Genomic DNA, 26871 nt, shown 5'->3' on the forward strand with positions numbered 1-26871 from the left:
CTGATCTTTTATTTCTGTCAATATTTACCATTTGTGGCATTTGCTACTGTGGTATCTTTAATTATCAGCAAGGCAGAGTTTATAAAACAATTATACAGTTAAGTTGCACTAATTATTAAGGAATTTCTATTAGCAGAATAAGTAGAAAATAGTGATCACTACTTGCCAAATAGAAGAGTGCTGCAGAAGTCGTCCTTCAGTGCAAACATATGTACACGCACACAGCCACTGTTCTCCCCCCCCCCCCCCCCCCCCTCTCTCTCTCTCTCTCTCTCTCTCTCTATCTATCTATCTATCTATCTATCTATCTATCTATCTAACACTGCCAGCTCATCTAGGGTGAATAGTGATCTTCACTGTGGTGGAAACAGAGAAGTGGTCTGAGGGGAGGAGCAGTAAGTGAAACATTTAAGAGATATTGTGCCAATGTGGAACATGCTGAGTACAGGAAGAATGACTGTCATCTGCATAGGATGCTCGATAGGAGGTTGCCAAGAGAATGTGTGAGAAAATTTGAGGGATGAGGATAAGGAAAGACAGTAGGAAGGATATTCCTCATTTTAGGGTTAAATGGAAGGTAATGGAGAATGTGTTCCAGTAGTGGACACTATTTGTCTAATGGGGTGAGTGCTTCTTTGTAGCTTATCATTAGGTGTTGAGATAACACAAGAAAACTGTTCCTTAAAGAGATTGAGTGTTAAGTCAGTCTTCACAGGGTACAAAGTTCCTCTCATCACTGTGCAATATTAATAACTCCCAGTTCACATCCTTCTGGCGTGGATTCACTGAGGAATTCTTTTAGAAATGTAGTGAGATGATTTTAATTGTTTTATTTCAAAAATCTTGTTTCTACGAGAGTGAAGTCATCCAGCTTACTTTAACAGGAGAAACATAAAACTGATACATATATTTTGGATTCTAAGAGCGCATTATTGTCACTAATTGTATGTGACTTCTTTTGGATCACATTTGGTGATAAAACATAATGCCTGTTTTAGATATGTAACTTATAACAAGAAATAAAATAGACAGATCCGGTTCGTACATTATAATCTTATCACAGTTACTGTTATTCTTGATATACACTGTAAATCAAACACAGTATAGAAGCATATGTTCACCATGAATGTTTCCAGGATTTCCTGTATTGTTAGAAAGTTCCAATTTTTTAAAGTGGTATTTGAAACTAGATTCCTCATTTGTTTTGATGCCATTAAAGCTAAATTAAATATGTGATGCAAGGCACGTGATAACTACAGACACACTATTAGGAACTGCAGTATAGAAGAAAGATTGGAGGGATGCTATAGTATTGTGATAGTTTGTGTATTTGTGGGACCACACAAATCCACATTTAATTTGATCATACTGTTGTATCTGTATTACCATTACCGTATTGAAATATGTTCCAAGTCGCTGCAGTTTATAATCTACTGCCAATGGCAATACAATTGAAAAGGAGTGAGCAATTGATGAATGTCTAAATTTTATTGTGTACTGTTTTAACTTCCGTTTTCATTTTGATGGCCGACTTCTCTGCATCTCTTACTGTTGGCTTCTGCTGAATATTTTCAATGGGGGAAGTCTACAGTCTTGTTAGTGTGTCAAGTGACTACCATCTTCTGATAGTTGATTTTGTTCTGTGGCACACGCTTTGACCATGAGAGATGCAAACATGCAATTAGAGCATGGATTTCCATTGTAATGGAAATTTCTGAGAAAGGATTATAAAACTCTTCTTGCATAATGGTAATTTACATCTTTGCTTAAATGTTTTTAGATCCAGTGTCCATTTAATCTTGCAAAAATGAAACTTTTTGAGTATATGCAATGTCCAGTTCAGAGCTTTTTTTAAAAAAAAACCTTAGTTAAGATTATACTTTAACATACCCTGTTTCTGTTCTTCCAATCCACTGGAAAGTCGTAGAGAAAGTAGCTGCGAACCAGATCCAAAATTTTATTGTAAAAAATATTAGTATAAGTAATCAGTTTGCATTGCAACATGGAACAAACACTCTGGATGCAGTGAATAACTTTATTGAAGACATATGCAAAGCATTGGATCAGAGGAGTAAAGTTGCAGGTATCTTGTGTGATCTTACAAAAGCCTTTGAGTCTATAAACCATGCCTTGTTTATCTACATATTAGATTACTACGGAATAAAGTGCAATGCTCTGAAATAGCTTAAATTGTATTTTCAGAACAGAAAGCAAAGGTAACTATCACCTCAAATGCAGTGAATTATTATTCTAAATGTAGTCTAGTATTACAAGGTGTGCCTCAAGGTTCCATTTTAGGGCCAATCCTATTCCTATTCTACATAAATGACTTATCTGTGAATATAAATTCCCCATTAGCTCTGGTTGTAGGTGATACTGTTTTAATTGAAAATGGTGACACAGAAAAAATTCTGAGCTCTATTGTGAGCCCACATGGTACTCTAGAAAACTGGTTTCAGTTAAATTGGTTGAAACTGAATACTGCAAAAGTCCATGTGATACATTTCTAAACCAAATGCATGAAACTTAAAATACCAAATAACAATCAACTTGTGGAATACACTTCCTCATTTTCTACCAAATAAACTAAGCATTTTTGCATTTTCAATGCATACTAGTAAATTCTGACATTAGTACATGAAATATAGCATATTGTAGTTATTTTGAATGTGTCATTAGGTACGGTATAATTTTCTGGCGAAGTTCAAATAGTGTATTTTGTATACTGAATCTGCAGAGGAAAATTATCTGATACATGTGTACTGCACAGCAAGAAGAATAATGTCACCCATTATTTTGGAAACTGCAAATCCTAACTGCCCCCTCTATATAAATTTACAAAATTACAATGTTCCTACACAGCAGACAAAATTTGAGGAGAATAATTTTAACCATATATACAACGCAAGAAATAAAAAGCATATTCTACTCTCATACCAGCTGACGTTATGCACAGACTCCAAAGTATATGGAAATGACAATGTATAACAAATTAATGGGCAATAACATATTTAACATGTAGCCAGAGATTCTAAAAATAAGGCTATGGCAAAATCATGTGGGACAGATTCTACTATTTGGTAAAGGAATTCATAGAGGATGAAATTATAATTTGAGCAAGGGGCAGTTTATTGCTAGATTTTTTAATATATGATATATAACAGATTATTATTATTATTATTACAAGATGCTGTTATTAACAGCTGTTCTATGTGTACGATGAAATATTACCACAATTTTGATGTGTCACCTGTACCTGAATCAAATGATTTACATTATGTTTGTTATGAGACTAATAAACCACATTTCACAAAGCTTCTCAAATGAAAAGTCTTTCTGAAGATAACTTTCACAGATATAATTATTTCAAAAGTAAGATTTCCAAGCCAAAGGAAAACACTAGCTGTCAACACATGACACAACATAAGGCAAGCATGAAATCAAATTCCAGTGACACAAACAACTTTCTGGGGATGGTGACCGCAGCTCTGAAACCTTATAAATAACAATAACCATTCAAATTATCATAAGAATTATACCAATCAAAAAGTCAAGAATGATGAGATGTTTCCATAAGCTGCATAGCTGTGTGAAGGTGCTTTATTCATAACTAATGGTTTCACATCAGTATAGGCACATATTCAGGTTTATAATGGTTATATTTCCATAATGTAGATGGCCAACTATGGAGTCTCAGCTTTTGGGAAGAACTCTGTATCACAGTGTTGCTACTGTGAACAGTGAATCATTCAGTTTACAAAAATCTACCATCAAGAATCAATGAACAATGGCAAAAATAAGAAAGAAGCAACAGAGCCAAATGTGACAAAAGTGGGCACTAGTAACGGCACAGTGGTCTTCCACCTTCCAGTGTATTGCTGGTCTCCACGGGCTACTTACACCACATCAGTCTGCTAACAATACAGTGGAAATATGCACATTATATGGGATTTTAAGTTTCACTTCACTGGTTTTCATACAGCCCGTGTCCATCGGATGTTATAATAAATCCTATGGGGTGTTATGCAGCCTGGTTCATTCACCATTCATGCTTCATAGATTTTGACAAGCATCTATGTGTGTACTCAATTTTATTAAGATGACCCATGGTTGAGGTTTGACTCTTAACGTGGGTAACTTTCTGAAAACTGGGACTCTGTAATTGCCCATCTGCTTTATGAAAACATAACAATACGAGAGAAGGAAAGTTGCTACTCACCATATAGCGGAGATGCTGAGTCACGATATACACAATAAAAAGACTCACAATCATAGCTTTCGGCCATTAAGGCTTTGTCAGCAGTAGACACACAGTGTGTGTATGTGTGTCTACTGCTGACAAAGGCCTTAATGGCCGAAAGCTATGATTGTGTGAATCATTTTATTGTGTCTATTGCGACTCAGCATCTCCGCTATATGGTGAGTAGCAACTTTCCTTCTCTCGTATTGTTACATTCCATCCTGGATTTTCCATTGTTTGATTTATGAAAACATAATCATTATAAAACTGAAGATGCATCTATACTGACATGAAACCAGTAGTTGCGAATAAATCACCTTCATAGCCATGCAGCTTTTGGAAACACCTCATCATTCTTGACTTTTTAATTGTTATAATTTTTATGAATATTTGAACAGTTGCCGACTGTTGTTACTGAAATAATTCATGTTCAACTTAAATACGTTCTAAGTGGTTCGCAACAGATGCTTAATGCTTTTTTAATCAATTTGTTGACTGGATGATTCAATGGAAAAGTCAGCGGAAGGATAGGCCATACCATGCCCAGTATAGCACTGTTGTGTTCAAACCGACCTTTGAGTTGAGTGTATCATAATCTTTAGATTCCTTCAGTCAGATATAAGTATAGTTATCCATTTTTATTTGATTATTGTTAAAGTTTTGTTGAAAGATAATTTTTCCTGTTCAATAATATGATTACGCAGTTACTGTGTGTGATCCAAACAAAAAAAGAATCTAGCACTACCATTTGTTATAGGACTCTTCACTATCATTTCAGTTTGCAAAAAATTGTTATCATTATAAATGTGTATTCTTAAAAACTATACAAATGTTTTGTAGTCTTGACACAACGGTTGGCACTGGTTATTTTCCGAAAATTCAAAGGAAAGAACAGGGTTAATTTTGCATGTAATTTTCAAAACAGCATAGCATCTTATTTTGGCATCTCCCTCTCTGTACTGACAGTTTCATTCTCTGTATTACTGAAATAGAAGCGGAAACATATCTATAACTACACTGAGTGGAATCTGAATAATCACATTTATAAACTTGTAGAGATTTTTACTATGTAAGTCATTTGTGAGGCTTCTGACTAGTGAGGCACAATTATTACTTTTTCCCCTTCTTTCCTTTAGCATCCTTCTCCTTTCCTTTGCTCTTTTTCTTTCTATATGGACCTAGACCCCTGCGAACCATTGTGCCCCTCCACCAGGCTTGTATTCTTGTAGCTGTCATATTTATAAAAATTTCTTCAGCTGCCTTTCGTTCTCTTTCAGCTACAAATTCTAGGTAGTCTCTTATTTCTTCTTGGTGTTTCTGATACTGAAATGACAGAAAAATTATTTTAAATACAAAGCTCAGAATTACAGTGCATAATTTTAAAACTGCTGTTACATGTGCACACTATCCATAGTTGCACAGTTTTTCATCAACAAATACAGTACATACTTAATAAAAAGAAAAGATTTTGAAGAAAATATAGTTGCTATTTCCTTCTCATTTTTGTGAACAAAATGCAAGGAGGTTGATAACATTTGGTGAACTAGACATCAAATGTTAAGGTCAATTTACGTAGGAGACCATTCTTAGAATAATGGACAAGAGACTGGCATGTATAGTGCAATTAATGTGGTCTGTTGACAGATACTTTAACTAGTAGTGCTGTAAGAATTTTTTGTAAGTATACAAGGACAAAACTTTTTGTCATCTGAACAAAGAAGTAGAAACGAAGAACTGATTTGCATGTAAACTTTGCACAAGTGTCCAGCAAGGTTGTCTTTTTTGCCATATGACTTGTCAATTAAAAAAAAATGGTTTGAATCCATCAGAGGTACACAGAACATCTAAATCATATCTATACTTTATCAGAATTGACCAAAATGCTTAAGGAAGCATTTCATTCATAAGCAAGAGGAAAATCTCTAGTAAAAAGGAGTCGTATCACTGCTGGTATTGGAACATTGCTCAGTTTTTACAGTGTTACGGCTATTACAAAAAAACTTATTTAAAATTATGAGATATCTGTTTATGCACATTCAGTAATACTTGATAATGGAAAATTCTTTGAGCTGCGCCGGCCGAAGTGGCCGTGCGGTTAAAGGCGCTGCAGTCTGGAACCGCAAGACCGCTACGGTCGCAGGTTCGAATCCTGCCTCGGGCATGGATGTTTGTGATGTCCTTAGGTTAGTTAGGTTTAACTAGTTCTAAGTTCTAGGGGACTAATGACCTCAGCAGTTGAGTCCCATAGTGCTCAGAGCCATTTTCTTTGAGCTGCAGCACAATGACAATTTGCATATCACACAAGTCAGTAGGATACACACTCGGGTACCATTCACAAGTGTTGTCAGAGCCCAATGTTTGAAGATAATATTTGCCATTCCTACCCCACTTATTTCATATTTTCTTAATTAATCCTAAACACCATCTTTACAATGACTTGTATCAAACTAATTCCTCATTTATCTACTATTGTTTCGATGCTACATTCATTTTTGTTATCTCCATTTATGCTTTTTTTCACAACTGCTTATATGTCACACTATATGTTATAATTAACAAGAAAGAAAGGATGAAGATACTAACTATGCTGCAAGTTGCAGCTGATGGAAACAGTTAAATATGTTTTTTATGCTATTCTGGATTAGTTCATTCTAATGACTCCATGAAAAACTGGTTCGTATGTTTATAGTTTATGAAGAGGAAGTTAGTACGTTCAATATTGCATTTTCTTGTTAGAAAATTTATGAGGACAGATTGCATACTGAAATTAATATTTGTCAAAAGTGACATCCTTACGTTATTCATGAAAATTCCTATTATTGCAGAACAAAAAGTTGAGAGAGTGACCTTGATTCCTGCTACTTCAAATTGGTCAATTAGTGAAACTGCAGGTGACACACTGACAGAATGAAAGTTGTGCAACAGTCATTCCAAAGAGATATTTTGTTGACTAGCAAAGAGAGAGTCTGCCAATGATAATATGACCAAGGAAAATGTGTACCTATAAGGTGAGGACAGGGGGGTGTGCATTTTGGACCTACTTGAAATACTCTATTCCCGAACGACATTGTTCCCTATTCTCTTTTATTTCTTCTACAGTGAGGAGAATAACATGGAGCAAAGTTATGTTTTTTGTTTGCCCAGAATATTGGAACAGCTCCATCTCTTCCTCCAAAAGCATAACACATTTTGACTGAGCAGACTACAGGTTGCATGTGGCAAAACAAATACTTCCCAAGGGCCACCTCCTTTACTATACAAAATATAATAAAGTGCAACAGAATTGTTTTGATATATAATTCTTATATTTTCTTCCTACACCAGTAACAGCCAAATGGAAAAAAAAATTACAGCTTACTCACCGTAGTAGAAGGTATTATTAGTTTAATTTTACATTCACAGTTGCTACAGGAGCAGAAGGTATAGAAGTTGAAGAATGTTCGAAGATTCCATTCTGAAAATTATTTAGTTAGATTGTCTGAGTCGATTTTCTGCATATTTAACAGTTCAACAACATGGGAAGGACAGTTTATTACCTCAGAATGGAGTGATGTGGAACAGATTTTCAATAAATTTCCCCATAATTTTACTTCCATGCTTCATGAAACTTTATATAGAGAATCATTCAACAATGTGTTATAATGTCTTTGAACTCATATTTTAAGTATATTTTGTTAAGACCAGTTCTGTGAGTTTAAAAACATTTATTTGTGCTTTAATCTCCCTGTAGTGCACTACGAAGGTGAAGTAAGATGGAGATTTTGCTCTCCCCCCCCCCCACCCCCACCCCCCCTGTGCCTGGCCCCGGAGGGAAATAACGCTACAGACAACAGTAAGTAGAGAACTGTCTGTTTAAGGCTATCACATACAAAGTTTTACTGGTTTATGTTAACAACAGGACAATTTCTGAAAAGAAGTCAATTTTAATGCACTCTAACACGGGGAAAAAAAAAAAAAAATACCACGCAAACATCTGCTTATCAAACTTCCATTATATCAACATGCTTGAACAATGCCAGGAAGAGAGCTCTTCCTCTCCTGACATCTTTACAGACATTAGTTCTCCATACAATATCATTGTACACATCATCTTGGTTGTCAGAAGCTTTAGGAAAATGGAACATAATTTTTTCCCTTCCTTTTGTCTTAGAAAATTTACTGCAATCATCTTATCCTTTGCTGTGGCAATTATCCGTCTTACATTAAGTTTTGTCTGAGTCGCAGATAGGCACAACAAAAGGACTGTCACAAATAAAGCTTTTGGCCCGTAAGGCTTTTGTCAAAAATAAACACACACACACACACACACACACACACACTGGGGGGGGAGGGGGGGGCAGCACACGTGCGCATCATCTATTTTAGACGAAGGCCTTACTGGCCAAAAGCTTTGTTTGTGGCAGTCTTTTTGCTGTGCCTATCTGCAACAGCATCTCCACTGTATGGTGAGTAGCAACTTTTCTTCTCATAATATTGCAATATTGTTACATTCCAGCCTGGATTTTCCATTGTTTGATAAAGTTTTGTCTTGTGGTCTTCATCTGTGAGGAACTTCACCATAATGAAGTCCGTAGCTTATTCCCTAGTTCTAAGTGGAAATTGACATTTTATTTCACAACTGCTGTTCTCATCTGCAGGAGCCTGTATTTTTTCTTCAGTGCCTCCTCCCTCATCAATCAATGTTCAGCCGATCAGACATTAGTGGATGACTGATGTTCAGATATACTGGTGTGAGTGTGAGAAGTTGTAGCAACACAGCCAAAATTGGCTGGAGAAATGTTCATACCTGGTTGAACAGTCAGCTTTCTGCCTCTACTTCTTGGTGAACCACTAGATCTAGCTATGACAAGCTCTTGAAATAGAACATCAGCCCATATATTCTCCGACCCTTAGTGCTGAACTTTCCTTGGCAATTTCTACAGCATTTTTTCATGTTCTAATGGTATTATACCACATGTGCTAGAGCCAGAGGTGACATTCCTCAGCATTCTTTCAACTTTCTCCAATGCTTCATTCAGTTTTCTTGGAAACTGGACATTTGGCAGGTAGCCCTTGTACAATTTTTCCAGTTCATCAGAACAGCCTGCCTTGTTGCTTTAAATGAGTGTGAATACTGCAACGTCCAAGGGCTGAGTAAGATATGTAGAATTTGGAGGCAGCATTATAAAAGCAATACAGTGATCATGACACAGCTTCACCAGTTCCTGGGAGAGATGGTTTGGAAGATTGTCCCCCATAACAGCTTTTCTTCCATCAAATCATCCCAAGTATGGAAGACCTCTTTTCACAAACTATTCGTTGAATAATGGCATATCAAAGCAGCCAATTTGCTTACTGTGTAGTGTGAGCCCTCAACACCACCTTCTGGCCAAGTTGAGTCGAGACTTGTGACCCCACCCTAACAGACAACTAAAGTTGGAAACACCTCTCCACTTCCAGATACAGCAAATATTTACTGCTTGGTTGTTTGCTGAGATCAATAACTCTTTCTCTACATCAAAACCCTCTTCTCACAATGATCTTGAAAGACCCTGGATCACCTGTCAAATTTGTCTCATCATAATTTAGTATCCTCTCTGGAGGAATACCTTTAAATTAGCTTCCAGATCTTTAAAGCAGGCAATTAGATTTCTTCATCTGCAGCAGCCCTTGATTTCTTCACATTTTCAGATAAATGAAATTGTGAAACTGGGATGTTGATGGAAGAGATTCTCAATCCCATCTCTCGCAGGTCTTTTTAAGCCTTGACCTTGTTCACATGATGTCCACACTAATCCAGAAAATTTTTACCATATCACTAAAATCACCATTTTGGGGAGGGGGGGGCACCCCAAGTGCGCAAAGATTTAAATATCTTCTACTATTAATTTTTCACATTCTTCACTTAAAATTTGCTGACCTCCAGGTTTCCTCCTAAATTTTTCATTTACCTTATTTCCCAGTGTTGTTTTTGGAACACCATATTCCCCAGCCATTTTCCTTAAGGTTCTGCACTCTGCAACAGCCTTTTTCTGTGCATTTTCATTATATTTAAAGAGTGCAGAACTCCCAGGAATCTTTTTACACTTTCTGACCATGTCCCACTTCACCCCTGAAAACAGGAATTATTTCAACAAATAAGCTTCATTGATAAATTAATGGCAATAATATTATGAAAATTCGTGTACAACATAACCTGTATGCTAGGTCTGGGATTATTTGTTAGTTTGAGAACTGTATTAATGTCCTTCAAAGCTATGAAAGAGGTTTGTGAAGATTTGGCATAGTTTTCATTTTCCTAACTGAAAGAAAAAATATTCTGTGAATCACTTACTGACAAAATTAGCTTAAAATACAATGTATCAGCTTTATTAAACCTCGACAGATAAAACTAAGAGCGAAGACTAACTTGAGAAAGAGTCTCTAAACGTCAACACCAACAAAACAGCAAAGGTAATATGACGACTCACTTCACCCTACATGTTCTGTTTCACCCCACTCTATGGTATTCTCCATGTTGTTGCTATTCCATCTTGTACTTTCCATTGTTTTATTTAACAGGTCAGTTTTTTCAACATTTCTGTGAAACTTTCTTGTTACCATTCAGGTTGTTTTTTCTTTTAAAAACTTAACATCCCCTTGTTACAAATAAATATGGATACCACATATTTGATCAGTATTTCAGTATGGGCACAAAAGTATTTTGTAAGCACACACCATGTGTTAATCATGTTTCTTGAAAAATGTAACTATTACAAAAGAAAAATTAAACCATAAGAATCTTTGAATCTATCATAATGAATCTGAGCACAGCTACTGTAGATGACAAATCAATACGTCAAATTTTAGTGCAAAAGCTGGTAGAATCAGTGAGGTGTGCAATAGCTAACATATGAGATAAAAAGCCTAACCAGTATAACTTTGATACAGCCACAACACAGGTAACTGTGCAGCACAGGTGGACAATACTGAAGTCATTCTTAAGGTTAATTCACATGCAACAATCTTTCTGTGAACATCACATCTGTACTGATAGATTGTAGTATGTTGACCGGTGAGTTGTGCAGGTAGGACATGCTCACAAACCTGGAAGTTGGAGCAGGAGGCTTGAGAAAAATTGCTCAAATCTGTGGACACACATCATCTATGCAGACAAATCACAGTATGTGGATAGAAAATCACCACAAAGCTGGTACATGAAACAGTTTTAGTCAGCTGTTTGTTAAGTCTAGTGTTTCTCATCTTTGCATACACAGTGAACTCTAGTATAGTTTATATGCGTCAGTTCTTTACGGAATTCATTGCTGAATTAACTGAAATATATAGGAGTCACACATGTTTGTGGAAAGTTGAGACCCAAAAAATTGTACAAAATTACCACTTCTGCCTGCTATATGATTAGAAACCATTCTTACTTTGACCAGAATAAGGGCAGTAGACTTTTTCTAGGTATTATCCTATGCCGTAATACTATTCTATACCACGATCTTTTGTGGCAGTGTAGCTAAAATAAAATATTTATTTGACAGAAGAGTGGAATCAGAATGTTGTGTTACATTGATAAAGGTGTGGTGTCACCTCCAGACACCACACTTGCTAGGTGGTAGCCTTTAAATCGGCGCGGTCCGTTAGTATACGTCGGACCCGTGTCGCCACTATCAGTGATTGCAGACCGAGCGCCGCCACACAGCAGGTCTAGAGAGACTTCCTAGCACTCGCCCCAGTTGTACAGCCGACTTTGCTAGCGATGGTTCACTGACAAAATACGCTCTCATTTGCCAAGACGATAGTTAGCATAGCCTTCAGCTACGTCATTTGCTACGACCTAGCAAGGCGCCATTACCAGTTACTATTGATGCTGTAAAACATGTACCGTCAAGAGCGATGTTCATCATTTATGGATTAAAGTTAAGTATTCCACAGCTACGTCCTTTTTTGCTAGTCTCATTTCCTTGACCTGTTCCAGACCTCACGCCAGCCTGCGTGAGCTAAAATGCGTGCCTTTCGGCTTCCTCTCATAGTGGGTTGGCTCTCTTGCCAATCCACAACAAAAGGAATGTTTTGCAACAGTGTCTTCAGTGACATAGGAATACATATACTTCTGTGTAAATACATTTACTCACAAATGGAATACATGGTTCGTAACAAGAGTGAATTAAAGGTAAACTGTCAGTTCACTACTACAACATTAAAAATGAAAGTTCTCATATAAACTATGAATCCCTACTTACAGTTCAGAATTCTGGTGAAAAGGTGAACAGGTTGTTGATAAGACTTTAGGCAGCACATTAAAAATATCCGTATGCTTAGAACCAAAGTCAAAGATGGTGTGGCCATTCCTGCAATTTGTTAGAACACATGGAGTACAAAACACATGTCCCTGTAACTTGTCACAAATCAAAATTTTACATAATTGAGATATTTTGCTTTTCTTAATGAAATCTTTCTTCACGGCAATTACATAGGTTGCATGTATCATGTACCGTTTCACTCAATGTTTTCTTGGACATTGATGTCAAAAATTTTAAATCTTTGTAATTTCTTCCTGTTGCCAGGAATCATAGTGTTGTGCTATCAGCCATTCATGTGACAAATTTACTCTCCACATAAAAATATTTTGTTGTGTTGTATGCCTCCATGCTCATTTGCAAACAATTTGTCAATCATTGGGTTTGCAAAGTAACTCACAAAATAAAACTGTGAAAACTGCTGTACCTTAAGGAGCCACTACCTTGACTGGTTAGATCATTATTTCTGCCACTGAATCTTTATTAACAATCTTTAAGGCTAGTTGCAAACACAGATCTCACCAGAATTTCCTGTGCCCTGAATTGAAATATTCTTCAAAAGAGGGTGAGTGCTTGCTACTGAAAGTTCTTTCCTAGACTAATAGATAGTGGTCAGCAGCATATTGGAGTTATGTCTGTAAACTGAAGGCAACTTATTGCATGCACATACATTCATGCAGACAGATTGTTGCATGTGCACTGGCCTTCACGTCAGTGAAGTAGTAGGATGAAGTACAAAATTAGTTGTTTCATGCTAATTTTTATCTTGAATGTAGTACAAACACCAGCACCATGAAACTTGTTTATTTTGGACCACTGATTCTCTATACGACGTTTTAACTGGGCAAGGCTGGATCCATTGACACACTGGCAGCTGATGATGGTTCATATGGTAAACTGGAGACCATTTACACCCATTCATTTTGTTTTCATACCCCCAGAAAGGTGATTTTTAGCCAGGATAACCACTTTACTGTACAGTAAAGTACACCTAGAACTGGAGTAATGGACATTCTAGAGAAAGCAACACTGGCCAAGCCATGCATTAAAAAAATGAACATAATAAAACATTTATAACTTAGGATGGAGATGATATACACACTGTACCTCAGTTGGGAGCTACAGAGTCATGGCTCAACATTCATTCATAACTCTCTCATTCACCTGCTGACTGAATGGTACACAAAGATACTGAAGTGTGTTCAGCAATTAGAAGTTCTGCCTTGGTCTTGGGTGTTTTTAATTTTTTTTAAATCTTACCAGAACCGCAAGGTCCTCCAGTTCCTGGAAGTGCTGCTCACGCTGTTCTGTCAGTTTTGAGATATGGAGCTGCCTCTCTTCAAGTTCAGTGATGTATCTATGGTGCCAATCGTCTATTTCTTGCAGAAGTTTCTGAAACATAAACAGAAAAAAAAGCCCTGCTTAATTTATCAAATAGCTGAATGCATACAATTGTTTAGTTTTATGTTTTTTTCTTACAAATTATGCTTCATTATGCAACCAGTTTAGTATGCCTCTAGCTAATCCTTGAATCCTTTCTCTTGTATAATTTGACTATTATAATTACCTGTCTCAGTGCAACTGCTTCTAGCCTGTCTGTGAGATATTGACATTGACATAATGAAATTTTTATAATACAAGGTGCAAAAGACAAGTCCACTGTACTTCACCTGCTGACTGAATGGCAAACAAAGACAGTAAGAGAAAATTCCTGAAATGTGCCTACTGTCATTATTTTGTAAATGTATGACTATATTTATGAATTCAGCTAATGTAAGTGGATGTCTCCTTCCATCTGAATTTTTTTAAGCAAATTGAAAGGAGAAACATTAAATAAAACAGGAAGAAGTAGATTTTAGCACTTGTGATTAGTTTTATAGTGCAAAGCATTTTGTGACACAGGATGCAGGCTGTAACCTCATGAATATACACCCTTCTTTAGCTGCGTAATATTGAAAACAGGTGCACCATTAGCAACACTAAACAAGTGCACTTGAGAACACTAAATGACAAAATATCATGAATCTGCACACACTGAACAGAACATTGTTTTGTTTCCTGATGACTTAGTTTGGAGCCAGACAACTAAAACATTTACATATGGAAAGGGTGTGTAACCAAAGAACTTGATTTTTGTCTTTGAGCTATCATGATATTGTGGACTGCTGGTGTCGGTTGAAATCAGCATAAGTAGTCTCACAAAAATTCATATGACTCAGAATACTTCTGAGATTTTCCAATATCTTATTCTGGAAATTGTTCCCTTTTAAAGCATGAAAATGCACATCTCATGAGCTTCAGTTTTTAGCACTTCCTATTACTTTTCTTCTGATTTCCCTTTGCCTTTCTCCACCTCCACCCATCCCCCTCCCCAATGAGAAAAAGAAGAAAAATCTGGTAGATTATAACACAACAATATCATTACCATTCTTTCTATATCACATTAGGAGCATAACCAGTGGCCATTTCATACTCCATTTTTCATCTATGATTACTGTGTTACACTATGTTTATTATTTTTCAGTGCATTCTGTCACTTAAATAAGGCTACAGAACATTTTTCCATGTGTATGGCACATTACGTTTTAATGCTTACAATCTGTTCTTTGTATAGTGTTTTATTTTACAGAAATGAAATAATGTTCAAAATTTACTTACATTTTGTGATTCATTTATGTATCGTTCAACAGCCTCACCAACTTTGACCTCAGTACTGCTTTGTCCCTCAAGTTCCTCAATAGCTTCAGTAAGATGTCTCTCTTGTAGATTATATTTGAGAAGATTCTGACTTTGCCTTGCCCTTTCCCAGTGATCGACATATCTGAGCTGCATTTCGCTGTCAAACATCACATCTTGCATTTGATCCTAATCAAATTTAAACATCTGCATGAGAATGATGTTCAAATAAATCACAAAGAAAGTGCTTTGTTATTCAGATTATGTGTGAACTTTATGAAAACCTTTAGTTTTGCAATAATTTCATCCCTCTGATAAAGCTTGTCATGAATTTCTTTTGCTTCTTCAACAATCTTTGCCTGCAGATATTTTACTTCCTCTGAATTTCGCTCTTCTTGTTCTATAAGGTCTTTCTCTTCCATTTGGACCAATATCTCTTGGAGAACAGTTCTGCTTAACACGTGGAATGATCCAGTGGCCTTTATTTCTTCCACTGTTGCCTGCAATGTCTTTTCTAAAAATGCACTGAAGTAATAAAAAACTAAATTAGAATTTAAACTTTGACAAATAAACAGATTTAAACCAACATTTTTTCCCTTTGAGAACAACTGATTTCTTTATTGTATTTAGCACTGAAATTGAAAGAACTGACTACATGAAATCAACATTAAAGTTTCACATGTTATATTGCATATAGATCACACCAGTTAGATCTTTGTAACTAATTTAGTAAAGGAACTGAATTTTTATATTATATCTAGCTGAATTCATTGCTAGCTCGTAATTTAGAGAGACAGAAAATCAAAAATTATCTGGAAAGAAAGCAACAAGTAAGGGTGGTTGTGCTGTAGGATAGTGTTTAAAATGCCAGACATCACACTGAGGTGACAAAAAGCATGGGATAGTGATAAGCACATACACAGATAGTAGTAGTATAACATACACAAGGCATAAAAGGGCAGTGCATTGGCAGAGCTGTCATTTGTTCGCAGGTGATTCAAGTGAAAAGGTTTCCAACCTGACTATGGCTGCATGACAGGAATTAACAGACTTTGAACGAGGAATGGTAGTTGGAGCTAGACACATGGAACATTCCATTTTGGAACTGGTAAGAAAATTCATTATTCCAAGGTTGACAGTGTCAAGAGTGTGTTAAGAATACCAAATTTCAGGCATTACCTGTCACCACAGAGCTGCAGCATTTACGTAGAGTTGTTAGTTCAAACAGACAAGCAACACTGGATGAAATAACCACATATATCAATGCGGGATGTACAACAAATGTATCAATTAGGACAGTGCAAAAAAAATTGGCTTTAATGGGCTATGGCAGCAGATGGCCAACTCTAGTGCCTTTGTCAACAGCATGATGTCACCTGTAGTGCCTCTCCTGGAATTGTGACCATATCAGTTGGACCCTAGATGACTGGAAAACCGTGGCCTGGTCAGAAGAGTCCTGATTTCAGTTGGTAAGAACTGATGGTATCGATGTAGACTCTATAAAGCCATGGAACCAAGCTGTCAACAAGCAGCAGCACTCTGTCTTCAGGCCACAAGTGGCCCATCGGGACCATCCAACCACCGTGTCATCCTCAGCTGAGGATGCAGATAGTAGGGGCGCGTGGTCAGCACACCGCTGTCCCGGTCATTATGATGGTTTTCTGTGACCCGAGCCGCTAATATTCGGTCAAGTTGCTCCTCAATTGGCATCACCACTGAGTGCACCCCGAAAAATGGCAACAGCATATGGCGGCCCGGATGGCCACCCATCCGAGTGCCGGCCACGCCTGACAGCGCTTAACTTCGGTGATCTGACAGGAACTGGTGTATCCACTGTGGCAGGGCTGTTGCCCCTAAGCTGTCAACAAGGCACTGTGCAAACTGATGGTGGTTCCATAATGACGTGGGCTGTGTTTGATGGAATGGACTGGGTCCTCTGGTCCAATTGAACTGATCATTAACTGGTAATGGTTATGTCTGGCTACTTGCAGACCATTTGCACCTATTCATGGACATCAGGTTCTCAAGAAATCATGTTCCCTCAATTGTTCGCCATTGGTTTGAAGAACATTCTGCACAACTTCAGCGAATGATTTGACCACCCAGATCACCCAACTCAAATCCCATTGAACATTAATGGGGCATAATTAAGAGGCCAAATCCTGTAGTGGCAACACTTTGGCAATTATGACAGGCTAAGGAGGCAGCATGGCTCAATATTTCTGCAGGGACTTCCAACAACTAGTTGAGTCCATGCAACATTGAGATGCTGCACTACACTGGGCAAAAAGAGGTCTGACATTATATTAGGAGGTAATCATGATTTTTGTCACCTCAGTGTATATTGCAATAATTAGATAAAGCACTGAAAGACCTAAGTCAAAATAAGGCCCCTGGAGTAGATGAAATTCCCACAGAATTATTAAGATGCTCTGTTATTCAAGACATGTGAGACAAGCAAAATACCCTCAGACTTCAAGGAGAGTAGATTAATTCCAGTTCCAGAGAAGGCAGACACTGACAGTTGTTAATATTATTGAATCACCAGTTTAATAAGTTATGTTTGCATACTGCTGACACAAATTATTTAGAAAAAAATAGAGAATGTGGTGGAAGCGAACATCTGGGAAGATCAGAGTTTGGGTTCTGGAGAAATGTAGGAAAACGTGAGGCAATAATGACCCTTAGAAGATAGTTTGAAGACTCCTCTAAATTGTGAAGGTAGTGGGGATGAAATACAGTTGGCAAAAAGTTATCAACAGTTATACAGAAACCAGACTGCAGTTATAAGAATCAAAATACATGAAAGGAAAGCAGTAGTTGGGAAGATAATAAGACAGAGTTGTAGTGTATGTCCAATTTTATTTAGTCCATACGTTGAGAAAAAAGTAAAGGAAACCAAGTAAAAATTTGGAAGGATATTGAAGTTCAAGGAGAAGAAATAAAACTTTTGAAGTTTGCTGATAAGACTGTCATTGTGACAGAGATAGCAAAGGACTTGAAAGAGCAGTTCAACAGAAGGCACAGTGGATTAAAAAGAAGTTATAAGATGAACAGCAACAACAAAAGTAAAACAAGGGTAATGGAGTGTAGCTGAATTAAAACATTTGATGCTGCAGGAATTAAATTAGTAAATAAGACACTAAAAACTGTAGATGAGTTTTGTTACGTGGACAGTGGCAAAAGTGATGTTAGCTGAAATAGAGAGGTATAAACGCAAACTGGCATTTCTGAAAAAGAGAGATTTGTTAACATCTAATACTGTATAAACTTAAATGTTTGGTAGTCTTTTCTGAAAGTACTACGAGGGTAAGCCAATTATTATCTGCAAAGTCATTATAAAATTTTATTGTACTCAAATAGGAAACTTACAAGAACATCATTTTTCGACATAGTCTCCTTGCATTTCAATGCACTTGGTCCATTGTTGTACAAGCTTCCTGATGCCCTAATAAAAGAAGGTTCTCAGTTGAGCTGCGAGCCAGGAATGCACCGCTTCTTTCACTGCTTCATCCGAGGCAAATGCACTGCCCCTTAATGCCTGTTTGAGTGGACCAAACAAGTGATAGTCAGAAGGGGCAAGATCGGGACTATGTGGACGATGATCCAGTACTTCAAATTTGAGTTTCGGAGTGTTTCAGTAGTGTGCGCAGCAGTATGTGGATGGGCATTGTTGTGCAACAACACAACACCTTTTGACAGCAATCCTTGGTGTTTGCTTTGAATTGCAGGCTTTAGCCTGGCAGTAATCATCTCACTGTAATATATGCTGTTTATTGTTGTAGCCCTATCCCCATAATGTTTCATTACTGGACCCTGTGCATCCCAAAAAACCATAAGCATCAGTTTTCCTGCAGACAGAACTTTTTCTTGCACAGCGAATTTGAATGTTTCCATTCCATACTCTGCCATTTACTCTCCAGCTCATAATGATGGATCCATGTTTCATCACCAGTAATGATCCTGTCTAATAAGTTGTCCCCTCTGTTATCATAATGATCCAAATGCTTTTTGCAGATGTCCAAGTGCATTTGCTTATGCAACCGTGTGAGTTGTTTTGGGACACATCTTACACAAACTTTATGAAACCCACGTCTGTTGGGGATGATTTCGTAGGCAGAGCCGTGACTAAATTGCAGACGATGTGGCACTTCATGTCTGTCTAAGATAATCATTTCACATGAACGCTCAATGGTTTCTTCATTTGTGGTAGTAAACAGACGTCTGGCTCCTTCATCGTGCATAACACTTGTGCGGCGACTATTTCGGAGTTTTTTAATCCATTCATAGACAACCCATTGTGGCAAAACACAGTTTCTGCACTGTACCAAAAGTCTTTGATGAATTTTGGTCCCTGATATGCCTTCTGACCACAAAAACAGATCACTGAATGTTGCTCTTCTTTGGTGCAAATAGACACTGGAGCAGACATTATTAACAGCACAGCAGTGACAACGAAACTAACCTAGCAGCTTGAAAATTGCAAAGATATAACAACAAATAAACAAAGCATGCATTATCAACGTAAAACGACACTACTACCAAAATAAACAAAAATATAGCTAAATTGCAGATAATAATTGACTTACCCTCGTATCTGAGTATCCAGTATTGCTCGGGTATGTGTTTATTCCAGTTCTATTAGTCCACCTTCTTCTTCCCCATCTCTGTCCATCTCCTCTGCACTCCTCTCTGGTCATCTCCTACACCCCTTCTCTCCATCCACCCCTCCACTTTCTGTCCATCTCCTTCTGCCCCTCTCTGTCAATCTGCTCTCTCCCACTCTCTCTGTCCATTTGCTCTTTCTCCTCGGTCTTCTCCTCCCCTCAGTATCTATCTTCTCTTGCACCCCTATTTCCCCCTCACCCACTCTATATCCTCCTCGACCCCTCTCTCTATCCTCCTCCTCCTCTCTCTGCCACTGCTCCCCCCTCTCTATGTCCATCTCCTCCTCTCTCTGACCATCTCCTCTTCTTCCATTTCTCTGTCCATTTCTCCCTCCCCTCTCCTTATCCATCTACTCCTCCCATATAACTGTGTCCATGTCCTCCTTTCCCCTCTCTGTCTGTCCACCTCTTCCTCCTCACTTCTCTCTCTCCATTATCACCCACACCCCAGCAGGAGGCTGCTGGTTCTTACCTCCATGGCATTTCTTACAAGACCTTAAGTAATACTTAAGTAATATGTGTACCAAGTTTGCTTGAAATCAATCATGGCACTTAGGAGGAAACTTTTAACCATGGTTTTGGCTACATGAGCACATGTCACATATATTTAATATATTGTGCACATATTTCACCTATATTTCTAGTGAATTTCACCCTGCAGGTTCATTTTCATGCAGCTCAATGTCTATGACACCATGTCTCCTAAACTTTGAGTCATACAACAACATAATTTTGTAGGTATGTTCCAAGTGGCATATGTGAATACTGTCAGCGAAATAAATTGCAAATAGAGTAAATAGTAAAGAAGTAATAAATTAAAACATGATGCCTGATGTGGCAGTTTTATTGCAAGAACAAAAAAAAATGTAAGTAAATGATAATTGTTTTTTTCCTTTTGCTTTTATTCTTTCATCATTTTGCGGTGGTTGTCAGCAAAAAAAAGTTTCTTAAACATTTAAAATTATATGTAAAGTTTGTTGTAAGTCACTAAATGCTCTCATTCTCAAAAACTGGATGAATAAAGTCTGCGTATTCGTGCATTGTGGGTTACACTACTTTTTCAGCTCCATCCCTTCGATGGGTTGGTGATTCTTACCCCAAAATGATTATTTCTAGACAGTAAGTGATATGTGTAACTAATGAGGAGGTACTCACCTGAATACAGAGATTTATGGGATTACTTGACTAAAAGAAGGGATTAATTGATAGGACACATCCTGTGGCATCCAAAAATTATCAGTTTGATAATGGAAGGGAGAGTGGAGGGTAAAGACTGTAGAGTAAAACCAAGGCTCATCTACAGTAAGAAGGTTCCAATGAATGCACGAGGTGGAATCCAAAATTTTCAGAACTGGTGCTGTCATCTGGAAAGTAGGAGTCAGTGTGCACAGTAGCATTCAGCTGGGAGGACTTGTTGCGTGTTCACAGTGATTTCTATAATACTCTGTGTTTGGTCTGTGGTGATTTTACAATGGATCTGTGAACAGAACAGCACGTATGTATCAAATTCTGTGTGAATCTCGGGAAAAGTGCTATGGAGACCCTTGCAATGATTCAACAAGTGTTGGGGGACACAGCATGAGCCATATGCGTGTGTTTGAGTGGCATACTTGGTTCAGGGCCGGCCATACAGATGTCGATGAAGATGCTCACTCTGGAAAGCCCATTAGCTGCACAACGCCATTCATTGTTGCCAAACTTCAACAATTGGTTCGTGCGGATCGACATTGAACCATTCAATACCTTGCAGATGAAGTGTGTATTGGTTACGGGACATGTCAATGAATGTTGACTGATGAATTGGGCAAGCATCGTGTCGCCACAAAATTTGTGCCAAGGGTCTTGACTGCTGATCAGAAGGCACAGCGTGCTGAAGTAAGCACGGACCTTCGTCAGACCACATCTGATGATCCAACCTTCTTGTCACGGGTTATCATCAGTGATGAGAGCTGGATTTATGGTTATGACCCAGAGACAAAGCAACAATCGTCCCAGTGGAAGAGCCTGGGCTCTCCAAGACCCAAAAAAGCGAGACAGGTGAAGAGCAAAGTCAAGAGCATGATCATCATTTTCTTTGATACCAAGGGAATTGTGCACAAAGAATTCGTCCCACCCAACCAAACAGTAAATTCCACGTATTACTGTAACGTTTAGCGACAGCTCCGTGAAAACGTGCACTGACGACGGCCCGAACTTAGGCGTCAAGGGAACTGGCTGCTGCATCACGACAATGTGCCCTGTCTCACATCCTTTCTCACCAGAACCTTTTTGGCAAAAAACAACATGGTAGTTGTACACCACCCACCATACTCGCCAGATTTGGCACCTTGCGACGTCGCACTATTCCCAAAACTGAAACTCAAGTTGAAAGGCCATCGGTTTGACACTCTAGAGAGGATTCAAGAAGCATCACTGGCGGTGACAAACACCCTCAAAGAACAGGGATGGCACCTCGTAGGTTGTGGTAAGCAGAGATGAGGAGGCTTGCATGACAATAGACAACCAATGAGAGCTGCAGAAAACCAGTGTTCAGAATGAAGACCACAACAAGCACAACATACCAGGGAGACAGAATGGCTGACCTTCAGGACACACACATGTGAAAGTGGAAAAGCTCTATATGTATTATCAATATCAATAGATGGCATTAACCAGGTTCTCAGAGAATTTGCGAATCCTTCTGGGCGGATGAAGAGGTCTGGTGTTCCTTCAATAGTCAGTTGTTGCTTGGTACGTGTGTCAAATAAAAACTGAACATCAGAGGTATATCACAGCCCTGATGGTGCCTAACACAATACTAGGTGAAACATCAGGATGATATCTTCTGCTAGACCACAGTCCATCAGCTCATTAAGCTTTTTGTACTGTGTATCTCCTATGAGTCATCAGCCACATATTTTCCAGTGTTTTGGAAGAGATTTGCAATTTTGATTTTGAAATGTGTAGACAGAGTCAGCCAAAAATTCTTCTTGTCACATTTCATGTGACAATCAGTGTCAGTGGAAAATACTGGTTTGGTTCTTGCAAAAATAAATAAATGAGTAGAATTTTGTGTGTCCATTTGAGAGGGTGACCCAAACTTAAGTCTAGTGATATACAACATTATGCCTTTACAGTGCTTCAACAGCAACTGAGCATTACTGTGTCATGATAGTAGCTGGCACACAAGTCAGACCAAAAATGGAAAGGAAGCCATGGTGAATAAATGTCTACACAGGTCATGTGTTCTAGAGGACATTGAAGCCCATTGTTTGTTTCTAATCCCAAAGCACAGTAAAATACATCAAATATTATTGTGTTAGTGTTAAGTAAAATAACGCACCAGGCTGTTCCGCTAAAATGTCTTAAAAATGATACTGTCCAGGTCCTGAGCTGTGCACCACTATGGCTACATAGCTTGTTCTCAATCTGTCTCTTATGCACTCAGTAAGACCAAAGATATAAAAACATTAGTAAACTGTTGTTCACCATGTCTTCTGTGCTCCACTTGTCCAGTCTCATATGCTGGCCTCTGCCACACCGTTAGTCTGCTACCATCATAAAGCACCATTACTAGAGTACTGGTTATTTTTCATGTTTTGTTATCCCAGCTAATACATTTTGTTATACCAAATATTGTGCTAGATTAATTTGGAATTAAGATTGAATGACCACATAAAATTCCACTTCAAAAAATATTTTGTTTGGAACAAGAAACAAACAAGCATTTGTCTGCAACATTGGTGGCATTTGTCTCCAACATTGGTTTTGCATTAAGCATGTGATCAGCAATATTTGCTTCGAGTGATTACACATTCCAAGAATAAAATTTCAAATATCTGCCAAAACTCTAGAGCAAATGTTCCTGACAACTCTCAAGAGAGGTTTGTGGTTCAACAAAAATAATGTTTACAACACAACAGTTGATGTAGGACTTGTTCTGTCACTTATTTCTATTTTCAGATCTGGCAATGATTTGATAATGTGAAAATAGAAATAAGTGACAGAACAAGTCCTACATCAACTGTTGTGTTGTAAACAGTTGTAAACATTTGATGTAGGACTTGTTCTGTCACTTATTTCTATTTTCAAATCTGGCAATGATTTGATTATGTGAAAAATGTCAAATAGTACCATGTTTTGGATTCATTGTTAAACTGTAGGTCTCCCTGTAAAGTGGATGAGTTAGTCAATTCAAATGTCAAGGAAGGCAAGGGCATCCTACCTCCAATAAAACTATGCCCAGTACAACAACAAAGAGCTCAAACTGACCTTCAAGTTGAGAATGGAGCATTTTGCTTAACACGCCAACATAATATTTATTACACATCAAATTCCATCTGTTGTGGGTAAACCACCCATAGCACTTCTCAGTTTTGTAGGACTAACCATTATACAGATACCAATTACATCCCCATGAAGCACTTACATACCGATCCCTTTGCAATTTCTTCAGTTTCATTGAGGCTATAGCCACTTCTCTTAACAGATCAGTTTCTACATCAATGACTCTGTCCTTCTCATCGGGTACACCAAGCCTGTAATGAAATTGTTTCATTGTAAGCAAAAAACAGAAGTGTATATCATATTTGTGTATTAACTTTTAAAGATCAGATGCTTCATTTTTCTCTTGTTTTTACAGTCAATGATGATCAGAAAGAATTTTCTATGAACTGTTCTTAAGGAAAAATTAGTGTTAAGAATGAAGTTACTCCTTTTGCTTAAAATACTATTTAGAAAATATTCCAAAAATTAAGACACATTTTTGTGAACAAGACTAAATGCAAAACTTGTCTAGTACACGAGGTGGAATCCATGGTAAGTAATAAATTTGTTACAATACTGAGAAATGAAAATATTAACATTCGAGGACTGTCTCTTTGAAGGAGATCAACAGGATAGCCAAATGTATACATTCCATTTCACTTCTTTCATATTTCTGTAGTGGAGTCTAATTACAGCAGCAATAACATGGACACTATTAAATGTCTGAATCTCTGGTCCAACAGCTTTGAGGATTTAGAGGGTTATACTTCCTCTCTGTGCAACCTAAATTGCAATGTTGGGGCTTGCTGCAAAAATTAAACAAATATTCCTGTTAGAAGGTATGAAATCATGTAGTACATACCTATGTATATAATATCTAGTGTGTTTTATTTACCAGTCTGTATTGTTGAATTTTACCAAAAAGCAACTCTACAGGAAAACTCGTTAACTGCCTCTCATTTCAGATTATTATGTAATTGGATAGATAAAAAAAATCTACTTATCAAACAGTGATAGGAGAACACGCATATAAAGATATTGAAAATTGTAAGGTTTTGGAGCCAGTGGCCCCTTCCTCTGGCACAAGAGTTGAAGGGGAAGGAAGAGAGTGGAGGAAAAGGACTGGTGTGGTTTAGGAAATGGGGAGAGTTTGAAAAAGTCACTCAGAAGAGTCTTGTCCTTCTCATTCCACCTGGTAAATCCCTTGACCCAGGGTTCTGACAAGGGAACCTCCCTATCGCACCCCCCTCAGATTTAGTTATAAGTTGGCAGAGTGGATAGGCCTTGAAAAACTGAACACAGATCAATCAAGAAAACAGGAAGAAGTTGTGTAGAACTATGAAAAAAATAAGCAAAATATACAAACTGAGTAGTCCATGTGCAAGATAGGCAACATCAAGGAGAGTGTGAGCTCAAGAGCGCCGTGGTCCCGTAGTTAGCATGAGCAGCTGCGGAACGAGAGGTCCTTGGTTCAAGTATTCCTTCGTGCGATAAGTTTACTTTCTTTATTTTCACAAAGTTATGATCTGTCCATTCGTTCATTGACATCTCTGTTCACTGTAATAAGTTTAGTGTCTGTGTTTTGCGACAGCAAAGCAAAACCGTGCGATTAGTAGACAAAAGGACGTGCCTATCCAATGGGAACCGAAAACATTTGATCGCAAGATGATAGGTCAACCGATTCCTCCACAGGAAAATATGTCTGATATATTCTATACGACACTGGTGACGGCATGTGCGTCACATGACAGAAATATGTTGTCGACCCACCTAACTTGTACACTTGGCGAATGGGTAAAAAGGTTCTTCTACCTCGCCCGATTTAGGTTTTCTTGTGGATGTGATAATCACTCGCATCGGACGGACTGATAATAATTGTCTGAAAATAAAAAATTAAACCTTCCTCTCGAGAGAAGACTTGAACCAAGGACCTTTCGTTTTGCAGCTGCCCACCCTAATCACGGGACCACGGCGCTCCTGAGCTCACATTCTCCTTGATGTTGCCTATCTTGCGCATGGACTACTCAGTTTGTATATTTTGCTTATTTTTTTCATAGTTCCTCACAACTTCTTCCTGTTTTCTCGAGTGGTCTGTGTTCAGTTTTTCAAGGCCTATCCACTGTGCCAACTTATATCTAAATCTGAGGGGGGTGCGATGGGGAGGTTCCCTTGTGAGAAACTATTCCAAACTCTCCCCATTTCCTAACCTCACTGGTCCTTTTCCTTCACCTCTCTTCCTTCACTTTCAACGCTACTGCCAGAAGGAGCCACTGCCTCCAAAAGCTTATGGGAATTTCAATGTCTTTATATGTGTGTTCTCCTGTTGACATTCAGTGAGTAGATTTTTTATCTACCCAATTACATTATACTTTCAAAAATTTATTATTTTTGTTGATAAATAATCAGTGTTGACGGAGAAGGGTGCATGTATCACATTGAAATAGAGATCCTGGTTTAGAAATGCTAAAGGCAAAAATGAGAAGACGTCCAAGACAACATATTTTTGTGAGTGATAATTTTATTAACCTGCATAACTTAACAAGGTGCTACATTCAGAACAATTGTACCAAGTGGCATACCATACTCCTACACAAGACAAGATTCAGTTGTACCCCTTCAAGTAACTACACCATTGTTCATACAGAATCACAGGCAGTGAGACTTCTAGTCACAAGATAATCTTCAGTCCCAACACAGGTGCCTCATGCACAAGACTTTTCACATGGTTCAACCAGGAGAAATCAAGTGAGGTAGATCAAGCAAATGAGTGGGCCAT

General features: G+C 37.9%; 1 protein-coding gene across 2 annotated transcripts in view; it reads right to left on the reverse strand.

Moving 5' to 3' along the window:
* Positions 1 to 4439: 4439 nt before the first annotated feature.
* The window catches only part of LOC124595317 (dynein regulatory complex protein 9), a 154365-nt gene continuing 131933 nt past the window's right edge, over positions 4440 to 26871 (reverse strand). For both annotated transcript variants that reach the window (XM_047134018.1, XM_047134017.1), the window contains exons 2-6: positions 24263 to 24367; positions 15468 to 15708; positions 15166 to 15372; positions 13768 to 13899; positions 4440 to 5563 (exon numbers count right to left, since the gene is read on the reverse strand). In XM_047134018.1, the coding sequence (XP_046989974.1) occupies positions 5351 to 5563; positions 13768 to 13899; positions 15166 to 15372; positions 15468 to 15708; positions 24263 to 24291 (822 nt within the window). In that variant the 5' untranslated portion in view covers positions 24292 to 24367 and the 3' untranslated portion in view covers positions 4440 to 5350. The remainder of the gene's footprint in view (positions 5564 to 13767; positions 13900 to 15165; positions 15373 to 15467; positions 15709 to 24262; positions 24368 to 26871) is intronic.

Source organism: Schistocerca americana, chromosome 2, assembly GCF_021461395.2.
Source record: "Schistocerca americana isolate TAMUIC-IGC-003095 chromosome 2, iqSchAmer2.1, whole genome shotgun sequence".
Lineage (NCBI taxonomy): Eukaryota > Metazoa > Arthropoda > Insecta > Orthoptera > Acrididae > Schistocerca > Schistocerca americana.